Here is a 14,050-nt window from a genome sequence, read left to right on the forward strand (position 1 = left end):
AATCATCTTTGTTAAAGGGCTGTTGGAATGGCTAAATCTTCAAGCTCATATGAGCATCAAAGACATCCAGGGAAGCAGCCTGTCAAGTTCATATTTACATACAAGACCTTCACCTTGAATGGATTGCTACATATTGTTGCATAATTACTGCCTGTGCTTGTTGAGATTTGAGGCCATGGGTGGTTGTATATTTCTGCCTCTCCTTTAAATACAAATTTTATTTAAAAAAAAAATAATGATGTCAAGGGGTGGCTAGGTGGCACAGTGGATAAAGCACTGGCCCTGGAGTCAGGAGTACATGGGTTCAAATCCAGTCTCAGACACTTAATAATTACCTAGCTGTGCGGCCTTGGGCAAGCCACTTAACCCCATTTGCCTTGCAAAAACTTTTTAAAAAATGATGTCAAGGCTCTTTTCCTGATCATGACATTCAGGTATTCCATTAATTTTTAAATTATCTTTCCTAAATCTGTTTTTTCAATGAGATGTTTCACATTTTCTTCTAATTTTTCATTCTTTTGTTTTTGAAGTATTGTGTCCTGATTTCTCATAAAATCAGCAACCTCCCTCAGTTCTATTCTTTCTCTGAAGGATTTGTTTTTCTCAGAGAGCTTTCTTATCTCTTTTTCCATCTGGCCAAATCTGCTTTTTAAAGCATTCCTCTCCTCAATAACTTTTTGAACTATTTTATCCATTTGACTTATGCTGGTTTTTAGCATGTTATTTTCTTCAGCATTTTTTTTGGATTTCCTTGACTAAGATGCTGACTTCATTTTCATGTTTTTCCTGCATCTTTCTCATTTTTCCCAATTTTTCTTATATCTCCGTCACCTGATTTTCAAAGTCTTTTTTGAGCTCTGTCATAGTCTGAGCCCAATTTCTGTTTTTCTTGGAGTCTTTAGATACAGGAGCTTGTACTTCTTCATCTTCAGACTGAGTGTTTTGATCCTTCTTGGGATCACAGGCAAAGTATTTCTCAGTGGTGTTCCTCTTTTTTCTCTGCTTACTCATCTCTCCAGCCTGTGCCTGGTTTTGGGTTGCTTCCTGAGCTTTTGAGTATTATTGGGACACCCCCACAAGGATCTCCATGTGTGAGGCTCTGTCTTCCCTCCTGGTTTGTGAATGACCATAAGTGCCTCTCTCTGCCACGGGGCTGAGGTGGGGGGTCCCTGCTGTTCTATGGGGGGGCCTAGACTGCGATCAGCATCTGAATGTGGTCAGAGCCCCAGAGTCGTGTTCCAGGGACAGAGAACAGAGCTCTGCAGTCTCTCAGCTCCCTCCCTAGGCTCAGCACTCATGACCTGGGGGCTCCTGCTTACCAGCTTCTGCTTCCAGTTTCTGGATCTGGGCTGTGGCGACCATGCTGATCACTGTGTGCCCTCAGGGCTGAGCTTCACGTGCTCACTCTGGCAGAGGTCCATGGTAATCCCCCAAGTTGTACCCACTACTACCCAGGTTGTAGGTCAGGAAACCTCTGCTGCTGGGAGCCGTGGCTCCCAGCACCCTAGGGCTGCCTCCGGGAGGCTGAAGTTCCTTCGCTCTGGCAGGTCACCCCTCCGACCCGTGGAGCCAAGCCTTTCTGCTCTTTTCCAGGTTACCTTGGGTTGGAGAACTGCCTCATTGGGTCCCTCTGTGGATTTTGTCTCTCAAAAATGTAGAGTCCTTAGCTTATAAGTTTTAAGAGAGAGCACCTAAGAGAAGATCCTCTCTTGTCACCATCTTGGCCCTGCCCCTCCTCATCTGCTTTTTTTAATATTTTTTAAAGTTTTTTTGTGTGTCTTCTTTACCAGACTATTTATTTTTTCATGATATTCTTGCATCACCCTCATTTCTCTTCCCAATTTTTCCACTACATCTCTTACCTGATTTTCAGAATCCTTTTTGAGCTTTTTCATGACTTGAAACCAATTCATATTTTCTTCGGGTTTTTTTTTTTTGCAAGGCAAATGGGGTTAAGTGACTTGCCCATGGCCACACAGCTATGTAATTATTAAGTGTCTCAGGCCGGACTTGAACTCAGGCACTCCTGACTCCAGGGCTGGTGCCCTATCCACTGTGCCACCTAGCTGCCCCCCAATTCATATTTTTCCTTGGAGGTTTTGGATGTAGGAACTTTAACTTTGTTATCTACCTATGAGTATTTTGATCTTTGTTGTCATCATAGTAACTTTCTATGGTCAATTTTTTTTTGTTCTTTGGTCATTTTCCCAGCCTACTTCTTGACTTTTAGGTCTTTGTTATAGTATGACTCTGCTTCCAGGATGGAGGCTGCACTATTCCAAGCTTCAGGGATTTTGTGCAGCAGTTTTGAAAGACACTTCTAGGGACCTCTTACGTTTTCAATTCCTCAAACGTGGTATGATTTAAGGAGAAGTGTGTTTACTATTCTCCTTACACCTGTGCTCTGGTCTGTGAGCTACCACAAGCTTTTCTGCCCTGAAATTGTGACAAGAGTTCCTTCTTCTCTGGTGTGCTAAATCTTCTCCTCACACTAGAGTGCTATCAGGACTGTGACCCAATTCCAAGTATCCACAAAGCAACAGAGTCCTGCCTCAATACTAGTAAAGTGATTTCTTTAAATCACCTTCTAAGGGGGCAGCTAGGTGGCAGTGGATAAAGCACCGGCCTTGGAGTCAGGAGTACCTGGGTTCAAATCTGGTCTCAGACACTTAATAATTACCTAGCTGTGTGGCCTTGGGCAAGCCACTTAACCCCATATGCCCTGCAAAAACATACATACATACATACATAAATAAGTAAATAAATAGATAAGTAAGTAAATCAATCAATCAATCACCTTCTGACCGTTCAACCCCCTTATTGTCTGTAATGAAAACTTGTAAAATTTTCCATTCGGTTCTGACCTTTTCTTCACAAATACCTTAGTCATTTAGTTTAGTTTATTAAATATTCATTTTTCCCATTCAAGATAACAGCCAGCTTTTCTGGGTAAGTTATTCTCAGTTGTAAGCCCAGATCCTTTCCTCTTTGCAATATGCTATTCCTTGTCCTTTGGTCTTTTAATGTAGGAACAACTCACTTTCTCTGCCATGGAATACAAACCAGAGACTTAGCAAGTGGTCACAGTCAGTTATCCTGACTGTAGTTTTAAGTTGTTGAGTTTTTTCCTAGTTGCTTGTAATAATTTTTCCTTGATCTGGGAACTTTGAAACTTAGCTATGATATTCTTGTGAGTTTTCATCTTGGATCTCTTTCAAATGATATTCAGTCAATTATTTTAATTTCGATTTACTCTCTCATCCTACAACTTCAGAACAATTTTTCTAAATAATTTCATGAAGAATTGTGTCAAGTGGGGTGGCTAGGTGGCGCAGTGGATAAAGCACCAGCCCTGGAGTCAGGAGAACCTGAGTTCAAATCCAGCCTCAGACACTTAATAATTACCTAGCCATGTGGCCTTGGGCAAGCCACATAACCCCATTGCCTTGCAAAAAAATAAAAAAAGAATAGTATCAAGACTTTTGTTTTAAAAATCATAACTTTGAGGATGGCTAGGTGGCCCAGTGGATAGAGTACAAGCCCTGGAGTCAGCAGTCCTTGAGTTCAAATCTGGCCTCAGACACTTAATAATTACCTAGCTGTATGGCCTTGGGCAAGCTACTTAACTCCATTTTCCTTGCAAAACTCTAAAAACATAAATCATAACTTTCAATTAATCCAACAATTCTTAGATTGCCTCTCCACAATCTATTCACCAGGTAGTCTTTTTCTTGTTTTTTTGTTTTGTTTTGTTTTTAGGTTTTTGCAAGGCAAATGGGGTTAAGTGGCTTGCCCAAGGCCTGTTTTCTGAGCTCTATTCTGCCCATGAATCACAATCATGCCCCCAGCAATACTGTCACCATAAACACTCTTGTTCCCTTATGGACTTTCTGGAGGATACAAGCTTGAGCTCACCTCTCTGCCTTGGAATCCAAACCAGAGATTTAACAAGTGGCCACAGCAAGCAGGGTTCCCAATCTTTGTGACCACACTCACTTTGTATGCTTGCTTCTCCTCACCTTAGTCATAGCCTAGGACTGAGTGTGGTAGGTTACAACTGGGGCTGGAATCCACATAGGTGAAAGATGCTCTACAGTGTTGCTACATTGTCCATGAGGGAAAAATCACTGAAGCTGAGGTTGCCATGTGATAAAGCTTACCCCCTTCCCTTCTCATTGCTTGTTGATTTTACTATCCCCAGGCTTTGCCATTTGTTGATTAACCAGTATCTGCCCAAAAGAATTTTCACTATAATCAGACTAAACACCACATCTGGAGTTTGGGTCTTTCTCAAGTTGTCTTATATGGACAACTGCTTTGCCCAAACCTTTTTTTTTGTTTGTTTTTGCAAGGCAGTGGGGTTAAGTGACTTGCCCAAGGCCACACAGCTAGGTAATTAAGTATCTGAGGTCAAATTTGAAGTCAGGTCCTCCTGACTCCAGGGCTGGTGCTCTATCCACTGTGCTACTTTGCTGCTTCCATTTCCCCAACTTTAATTATTTCTGCCACTCAAAGTTAACAGTGAGTCATTATTTTATATTGTTTCTATGGAAGTTTAGGAGAGTCAGGTAATTTCCTGCTTTGTTCTACCATCTTCCCAGATTCTTCCTCTTTTTTAAATCTTTCAAAGTTGCTTTACTTACTCTGCATCATCAGTTCATACAAGTTTTTCCATGTTTATCTGAATTCATCCATTTTGTTGTTTCTTATGGATATTATATTCCAGTTGTCATAATTTGTTCAGCCAATCCCCAAATGATGAACATCCACTTTGCTTTCACATATAAAGTAAAACATTAAAAAAGGATTGTACTTGAAACTGAATTTTTATACTATTGAACTTGCTTTTAAAATATATATATAGGTGTTGGTGATTACTTGAGTTCAAATCAGACCTCAGACACTTAATAATTACCTAGCTGTGTGGCCTTAGGCAAGCCACTTAACCCTATTTGCCTTGCAAAAAACCTAAAAACAACAAACAAAAAATATATATGTATAAAAATTCCAATACATATATTGAAAGCATATTTAAAATCCGTCATTCACAGTTGCTCTTCTTTTTGAACTTTTTTCTATTCTGTGCCTTTTAAAAAATTTTTCAATGACCCTCTTTTCATTTCTTTACATTATCTTTGCTAACCTATCTTTCCCCTCAAAATCTGGCCTCAAATTAAAAGCAGGAAAGAAAAATTCCTTGTAACAAATGACTATAGTCAAGGAAAACAAATCAAAACACTGGCCATGTCCAAAAATATGTGTCTCTTTTGTGCCTTGAGTTCATTCCCTTTCTGTCACGAAGTGGGCAATTTGATTTCTGTCCTCCTTTGCAGACATAGTTGATTACTGATTTAATCAGAGTTTGTAAGTGCTTTTTTTCTTTACAATGTTGCTAATTTTATAAATTACTCTGTTTACCTGCTCTGTGTCCATTCATACAAACCTACCCAGGATCCTCTAAAATCATCATCTTATTTTCTTATAGCACAATAATATTCCATTACATTCCTAATTCACAATTTGTTCAAACATTCCTCACTTGATTAACTTTATTTCCATTAAAGGTTCATTTTTCCAAGTAGCCTTGGCTTGATGGTCTTTTGGAATATATGCATTCCCAATTATCTTCTGGTTTACAGAAGTAGCATCTTGTGTATGTGTACAAATATATCAGAGATCATATTTTCTTTTCTTTTTTTTGTTTTTTGTAAGGCAGTGGGGTTAAGTGACTTTCCTAAGGTCACACAGCTAGGTAACTATTAAGTGTCTGAGGTCACATTTGAACTCAGGACCTCCTTAATCCAGGGCCAGTGCTCTATTCACTGCACCACCTGACTCTACCTTACATTTTCTTTTAATTTTTTCCATCTTGATTTTGTTTACAGAGTTTTTTGGTTGGTCAATTTTAATTTTTTAAAAGTATATTACTGGGGCAGCCAGGTGGCGTAGTGGATAAAGCATTGGCCTTGGAGTCAGGAGTACCTGGGTTCAAATCTGATCTCAGACACTTAATAATTACCTAGCTGTGTGGCCTTGGGCAAGCCACTTAACCCCATTTGCCTTGCAAAAACCTAAAAAAAAAAAAAAGTATATTACTTAGGTGAGGTTTAACAATTTTTGTTCAAAGTTATTCATTTGCCTTCCAATCCTTTCATCCAGAACTTTTACTTCATTTTTTTTATTTCTTGTCTCTTTTTTTTTTCCCAATAATTCACGTAGAAAATTCTTTAAGTATCTGCTTACAATTGTTATAATTAATTCCTCCTTTTAGGTTACATTTATGAATGTTTGGGATCTAGAAAAATTCTTTACTGTGGTTATTGCCTTCTATTTTGCTTCTTGAATTGGGCCTTTGTTTCCTCTGATTTAATTTGGAGTGGGGATGGTCTTGGTTTTGATCTATGTCTTCTAAGTTATGCTGACTTCCACTTCCTGAAGTGTATCTATGCTGAATAATGATAGCCCTCATAGATCTTTGAGATACAATGTTTGCATTCTCAGGTCAACTTTGGTATCCTAGGACATAATATTAGATATCTTGGAGCTCCTGGGTCTGGAGTGTCTCACTCTTGAGTGTTGCTGTTCCTAGTTGCCTTCAGGTATTAATGCTGTGGGTTACAATTACTCTCTGACTTTCTCCCGAGAACCTTCCTCTCTTACTGCCTGCGAAACCTTGAAAATTATAAGTGCCATGTCTTCCCAGGAAGCTTCCATCTTGTTTTCCTTACTAGCACCAGCTTTTCTAGCAGTCCCCCTTTCCCATGGGTTTCCTGGCTCTTGTGTGTGGGTGTGTGGTCTGTGTGTGTGTCTGGGGGTCTGTGTGTAAATAGTCCTGGGATAGATGAAGTCATTTATTAATATTGGATTTCTCAATCGTTATTCAGTCTGGAGTTTTTGTTGGAATAGAGATGTAGAAGTTAGTATTCTTGCCTCTGTTCAAGAAGCTATCTTGTTCATAAGTCTACTCTTCCATTTTTAAAGCCCCTTACAACTTGCTATCAACTTATCTTCCTCATTTTATATTATCCACTTTTCATACTGTACAATGAAGATAAATAGACCTTCTTTTTGAAAATGAGTTCTTAATGTATTCTAGCTTTTTGTGCATCACAGATTTCACCCAGGTGTGTAAGTGTATTTATGCATTTGCGTGTTTTGTTTTCTTAATCACAAAAAGAATCTAAATTCCCAGAGGACAAGAGCTGTTGTTGTTGTTGTTGTTGTTGTTGTTTTGCAAGGGAAATGGGGTTAAGTGACTTGCCCAAGGCCACACAGCTAGATTAAGTGTCTACTGAGGTGGAATTTAAATTCCAGTACTCAGGACTCCAGGGCCAGTGCTCTATCCACTTAGTGCCCCAGGGTCTGTTTTTCATTTTGTATTTATGTCCTCAAATCCTTCCATATAGTAGGCATTTAATAAATGTTCCTTGGTTTGGGTTGAATTATAAGTAATGATCTTAGTATAATTGTCCTCCCAGGCTTGTTGTAAATTAGACACTATTTCTGAGAAATAGAATATAGCAGGACTGGGAGCCTGAATAGAAATGCCAAAGAAAAGAGTCCCTCTGGGGGAATTTTACTTTCAATTTAAGGAATTGAGTTGGGCAGCCAGAGAAAGGAAAGGCAAAGAACAACTGCATATTCTAGTGACATGCATAAAGAACAACAAAAAGGTAGACCTCTCTCTCTAGTGTTGGCTTCAAATCCCAACTGGGCTAGGATGGATCAGTTCACCTATTTTGGTTTCAGTTTGCTCATCAATACAATGAAGTCTATTCCAGGTGATTTATACTATAAATATAAAATAAATTAAGTTATAAAATTGTGGACCTGGAGTCAGAAAAACCTGAGTTCTAATCTAGCCTCAGACACTTCCACTTATGCGACTGTCTGCAAAGTCATTTAACTCCTATTTGCCTCAGTTTCTTCATCTGTAAAATGGGGACAATAATAACAGCCTTTGTTTCCCAGGATTGTCATGAGGATCCAGTTGTAGCCAGTGGCTACTTGGGTTTGGTTCTGCTGAGGGGGAATCATGGTTGAGATTCGGGAAAGCCAGGGTGGAAATAAAACAAAAACTTATTAAAAAGGTTACAAGACAGGGCTAGGGGGAGAGAGAGAGAGAGAGAGAGAGAGAGAGAGAGAGAGAGAGAGAGAGAGAGAGAGAGAGAGAGAGAGAGGAGAGACAGAGAGACAGAGAGAGACAGAGACAGAGACAGAAAAATGCTTAGCTGTTCTCTCTCTCCCCCTCTTCTGTCTCTGTCTCCTTCTCTCTGTCTCTCTCTCTCTTCTGTCTGTGTCTCTGTCTCTCTCTCTGACTCTCTCCTCTCTCTTCTCCCTCTCTCTCTCTCCTCTCTCTTCTCTCTCTCTCTTCTCCTTCTCTCTCTCTCCTCTCTCTTCTGTCTCTGATTCTCTTCTCCTTCTGTCTCTCCTCTCTTCTCTCTTTCTGACTCTCTCCTCTCTCTTCTCCTTCTCTCTCTCTCTCCTCTCTCTTCTCTCTCTCTCCTCTCTCTTCTGTCTCTGATTCTCTTCTCCTTCTGTCTCTCTCCTCTCTTCTCTCTGACTCTCTCCTCTCTCTCCTCTCTCTTCTTCTCTCTCTCTCTCTCTCTCTGTCCTCTTCTCTCTCTCTCTCTCTCTCTCTCTCTCTCTCTCTCTCTCTCTCTCTCTCCTCTCTCCGTCCCTTCCTATGTCTTGTAACCTTTTTAATGAAGTTTTGTTTTATTTCCACCCTGGCTTTCCCGAATCTCAATCGTGATTCCCCCTCGGCAGAACCGAACCCAAGTAGCCGGCGGCCACGTAAAGCTGCCACTGTCAAGCAATCAGCACAGTGTCTAACTCGTATCAAGTGTCAGCAGTCCTTAGCATTTCTAGCTCTCTAATTCATCACCATTATCATCCTCTGCTTATTATTTTCGGTTCTAATTCCTCCCAACGCTAATCCATCACCATCATTTCTAGCTCATTATCCTTACAGCTCTAATTCATCACGTCCATTATTTCCCTCCTCCCCTCCCCCTCCCCCCCTCCCCCTCCCCCTCCCCCTCCCCTCCTCCCCCTCCTCCCCCTCCCCCCCCCCGCAGGTAAGCCTTCCTTTCTCACTGTCACTCCGGCCATTGCTTCCCAGCTCCGAAGGCCCGGGGCCTCCAGCTCACGCGGAAGGAAGGGGCGGCCCGGGCGGCCCCCAGCCCCGCCCCGAGGGAGGGAACTCCCTTGGCGCCTCAGGCGCTTCCTGTTTGGCTGGGCCCGGGACTTCTCGAGTTCCCGCCCCCCGCCTGCCCCGCCCCTTTCAGTTTCTTAGCAACCGACCAAAGAGACGCTTCCACCCTAGCAATGAGTCGGGACCTCGGCATGGCTGAAGAGGAGGAGGAGATCATCAGTCCTCCCGAGAAGATCACCAGGAGCCAACTGGTGTTTCTGAACCTGCTGGACACATACAGCGGCAGTAACATCGGGAAGGTGAGCGGCGGCAGGCAGCAAGACTCCAGTCCTCAAAAAGATGCCCCAACCCGCATTTGTTGGGGCGGGGGGGGGGGCAGAGGAGGGGAAGGGAGGAGAGTCATCGGCAGGAATCAGGAACCTGCCCCAAAACTCTCATCTTATGATTTTTTTTCTGAGTGGGTTGGAGTTCGTGTTTCCAAGATTTCTACTGCTGACCCGGTTACTACTGCCCCAGGGTCAACCTGATCACCCTCTGGTTGACCCTCTGCCTAATGAATTCTTTGACCATTCAAGTCCAATACGTACAAAGATTTTTGTTAATGGCCCTCAGTCCTGGGCAAACCCTCCCTCCTCTACTTTTTTTTTTTAGGTTTTTTTTTGCAAGGCAATGGGGTTAAGTGACTTGCCCAAGGTCACAGCTAGGTAATTACTAAGTGTCTGAGATCAGATTTGAAGTCAGGTCTTCGTGATTCCAGGGCCAGTGCTCTCTCCACTGTGCCACCTAGTCACCCCCCTCCTCTATTTTTACGGGCATGAGATTGCACGAAGGTTCAGAAGATTCTAAGAATCACAAAATACTATCTTGCAAGCATTAACTTACTAGTTAGAGGTTCTACACACCACATTCTTTTTTTCTTTTCAGGTTTTTGCAAGGCAATAGGGTTAAGTGGCTTGCCCAAGGCCACATAGCTAGGTAATTACTAAGTGTCTGAGGTCATATTTGAACTCAGGTCCTCCTGACTCCAGGCCGGTGCTCTATCCACTACACAACCTAGCTGCCCCAGTTGGTGTTCTAAATGTGAAATCATTGCCCAGTCATCATAACAGACCCTAGGTGAAACTTCCAGTGCTTTCAGCTGATCTGCTATGGAATCATGCAGGATAAGAAAAAGTGAGATCTATCAAATGTGGGCGTCCTTAATATATGAGTCCATATAGCCTGGAGGTACCAGTTGGACCCAAGTTCCTGGATTCAGGGCCAGCTATCTATTCACTAAGTCACATAGTACATTTAAAGAAATTAATCAGTACTTATGGAACTGAATTCAGTTATTTAGGATCTATAGGACATACAAAGTTTAGATTGGATATAACCTTGTTCCATATATTATGAAGCTTTCAGCTTAGCAGAGAGGGATAATATACTTACACAAAATTAATAGATAAATGCATTAGAGGGGTGACTATGTGGCGCAATGGATAAAGCACTGGCCCTGGAATCCGGAGTACCTAGGTTCAAATCCAGTCTCAGACACTTAATAATTACCTAGCTGTGTGGCCTTGGGCAAGCCACTTAACCCCATTTACCGTGCAAAAACCTAAAAAAAAAAATAAATGCATTAGAGATGCAAGAATAATGCAATGATCAATTAAAAATTATCTTGCTGTTCCATGAACGATTTTTCTCAGTCTGTCTCTTAAGCCTGAAATGCTATCCTTCCTCATTACCACCCCCTGACTTATGTCAAGTTTTAGCTAAAATTCTACCTCCTACAGGAATTTTTTTTTCACCCTTTTAATTATAATGTCTTCCCTCTGTTAATTATTTCATTCTCATCATATATATATCTTGATGGTATATATGTGTTTGCTTGTTGTCTCCCTGATTGGATTGTGAGCTCCTTGAGGGTAAGGCCACTGTTTTGCCTTTCTTTGTTTCCCCCCATCACTGCAACACAGTAGGTGCTTAATAAATGTTTTCTGATTGGCTGATTATTAGTTCCTTATCACCAAATCTCATCTCTCCCCCCCTTTGACTCTTCTATAGCATTTAGTATTGTGGAACCCCCTCCTTCTTCATACCCTCTTTTCCCTTAGCTTTTTTGGCACATGTTTCTCTATCACCTGCTCCTTCTTTGTCAGCTTAATATCTTCCTTATGTTTTTTAAAAATGTATGTTCTTCTACACCCAAAGGGCAACAAAAATGTGCATACCCTTTGATCCAGCATCCAGGGTCTATACCCTGAGGAGATGATGAAAAAGGGTAAAAACATCACTTGTACAAAAATATTCATAGGAGCCCTGTTTATGATGGCAAAGAATAGGAAATCAAGTAAATGTTCTTCAATTGGAGAATGGCTTAGCAAACTGTGGTATATGTATGTCATGGAACACTATTGTTGAATTAGAAACCAGAAGGGATAGGAATTCAGGTAAGCCTGGAGGAATTTGCATGAACTGATGCTGAGTGAGATGAGCAGGAATCAGAAAAACACTGTGCACCCTCACAGCAACATGGGGGTGATGTTCAACCCTGATGGACTTGTTCATTCCATCAGTGCAACAATCAGGGACAATTTTGGGCTGTCTGCAATACTATCTGTATCCAGAGAAAGAACTGTGGAGTTTGAACAAAGTTCAAGGACTATTCCCTTTAATTTAGAAAAAAAAACCATATCTTATTGTCTGATCTTGTTATCTCTTTTATTTTTTGTTTCTTAAGGATATGATTTCTCTCTCATCACACTCAATTTGGATCAATGTACAACATGGAAACAAAGTAAAGACTGACAAATTGCTTTCTGTGGGGGGGAGGGAAGTAAGATGGGGGAAAATTGTAAAACTCAAAATAAATAAGATCTTTAATAAAACAAAAAAAATTATGTTCCTCAAGATTCTGTTCTAAAGCCTTTTCTATTCACTCTCCTTTAGTGATCTCATTCACTATTTTGGTTCCTATTATCACCACTATGAAGATGATTCCTAACTATGTACACCAAATCTCTTTTCCATGGTTCTAATACCATTGAATAGCTTCCAAAGGACTTCAGACTCTACATATCTAAAAAACTTGATTTATCATATTCTCCCCAAACCTGTACTTCTTGCTGACATCTTTGTCTTTTTTTTTTTGGGGGGGGGGGTTGCAAGGCAATAGGGTTAAGTGGCTTGCCCAAGGCCACACAGCTAGGTAATTACTAAGTGTCTGAGGTCTGATTTGAATTCAGGTACTCCTGACTGCAGGGCTGGTGCTCTATCCACTGCACACCTAGCCTCTCCTTTGTGTTTTTTAATAGAATGATCTTTTTTGGTCATTCAAGCTTGAAATGTAATTTGTGGCTCTTCCTTTTCCTGTCAACTCTTAGAGCATATACATCCTTAGTTCTCACCTAGTCCCCCCCCTTTTTTATTTAATTAATTAGTTTATTTTGAGTTTTACAGTTTTCCCCCTTAATCTTACTTCCCTCCCCTGCCCCACCCCCACAGAAAGCAGTCTGTTTGACTTTACATTGTTTCCATGGTATTGATTGATCTAAGGTGAATGTGATGAGAGAGAAATCATATCCTCAAGGAAAAAAAAAAGTATAAGAGATAACAAAATTACATTATAAGATAACAGGGTTTTTTTTTTTTAATTAAAGGTAATAGTCTTTGGTCTTTGTTCAAGCTCCACAATTCTTTCTCTGGATACAGATAGTATTCTCCATCGCAGATACCCCCAAATTGGGCCTGATTGTTGCCCTGATGGAATGAGCAAGTCCATTAAGCTTGATCATCACCTCCATGTTGTTGTTAGGGTGTATAATGTTCCTCTGGTTCTGTTCATCTTGTTCAGCATCAATTCATGCAAATCCTTCCAGCCTTCCCTGATTTCCCATCCCTCCTAGTTTCTAATAAAACAATAGTGTTCCATGACGTACATATCCCACAATTGGTTCAGTCATGGGACATTTACTCAATTTCCAACTCTTTGCCACCAAAAACAGGGCTCCTATGAATATTTTTATACAAGTGATGTTATTACCCTTTTTTTCACAATCTCTTCAGGGTATAGATCCAGTAGTCTCAACTAGTCTCTAACCAGTCTCCTACCTCCATTCTATTCCCTTTCACCAGTGTCTCAGTAAACTCAATGCTTCCCTCTTTTCTTGTCACTTCTGTACTCAAAAACCTCCAGTGGCTCCCCATCATTTACAAAATAAAATTTCAAGTCCTGATTTTGGCATTTAAGGCTTTCCTCAATTTCCCTATATCTTATCTAAACCTCATCCTTTATGGGCCCATCTCCAAATTCTTCCTAGAAATCTTTCTTGGCTCCATGATTTTTACTTGTTTAGTCTGCCTGTTAGAATATGCCTAATTCTGTCAGTGGAGGTTTCTCCCTTTCTTCAAATTACAGATAAGATGTACCTTTTCCATATAGCCTTCCTTCACTTCTTAACTGAAAGTGGCATCTCCCTTTTCAAAATTTTCACTTTGCCTGACTCTTCTTTTGTTCTTGTCACAGTCTTTATATCACATTCGTCCATATATAACTTGTCTTTCCCATGAGATTATAAAGTCCTTGAGGTAAATTTTTAATTTTGTATTTCCAACTCCTAGCACAAAAGTTAAAGCTTAAATGAATTCATAATCTCAATGATACAGTACACCCTCCTTAAGCATTCAGGTCCATCTCTCCACATTTTCTCAGAGGCAGCTGGTATCCCAGTTGGTGGAGTGCTGGACCTGGGTCACAAGATCTGAATCTCAGATCCTTGATAGCTCTGTGACCCTGGGGCAAGTCACTTAAATGTGGTTAATAATACCACCTTCCTCCCAGGGTGACTGTGTGGATCAAATGAGATAATATTTGTAAACTAGCCCTGAGCACATTGTCTAGCAAAAATA

At 40.8% G+C, this 14,050-nt stretch overlaps 1 protein-coding gene across 2 annotated transcripts in view; it reads left to right on the forward strand.

Annotated features, from left to right (window-relative positions):
• The first annotated feature begins 9,288 nt into the window (after positions 1 to 9,288).
• Positions 9,289 to 14,050, forward strand: part of AK7 (adenylate kinase 7) — a 110,041-nt gene continuing 105,279 nt past the window's right edge. The window contains exon 1 of one of the 2 annotated variants that reach the window (XM_074213032.1): positions 9,289 to 9,456. In XM_074213032.1, coding sequence (XP_074069133.1) covers positions 9,331 to 9,456 — 126 coding nt within the window. In that variant the 5' untranslated portion in view covers positions 9,289 to 9,330. The remainder of the gene's footprint in view (positions 9,457 to 14,050) is intronic. The other variant, XM_074213031.1, reaches the window with a different exon arrangement.

The sequence above is a fragment of the Macrotis lagotis genome, chromosome 1 (assembly GCF_037893015.1).
Source record: "Macrotis lagotis isolate mMagLag1 chromosome 1, bilby.v1.9.chrom.fasta, whole genome shotgun sequence".
Taxonomy (NCBI): Eukaryota; Metazoa; Chordata; class Mammalia; order Peramelemorphia; family Peramelidae; genus Macrotis; species Macrotis lagotis.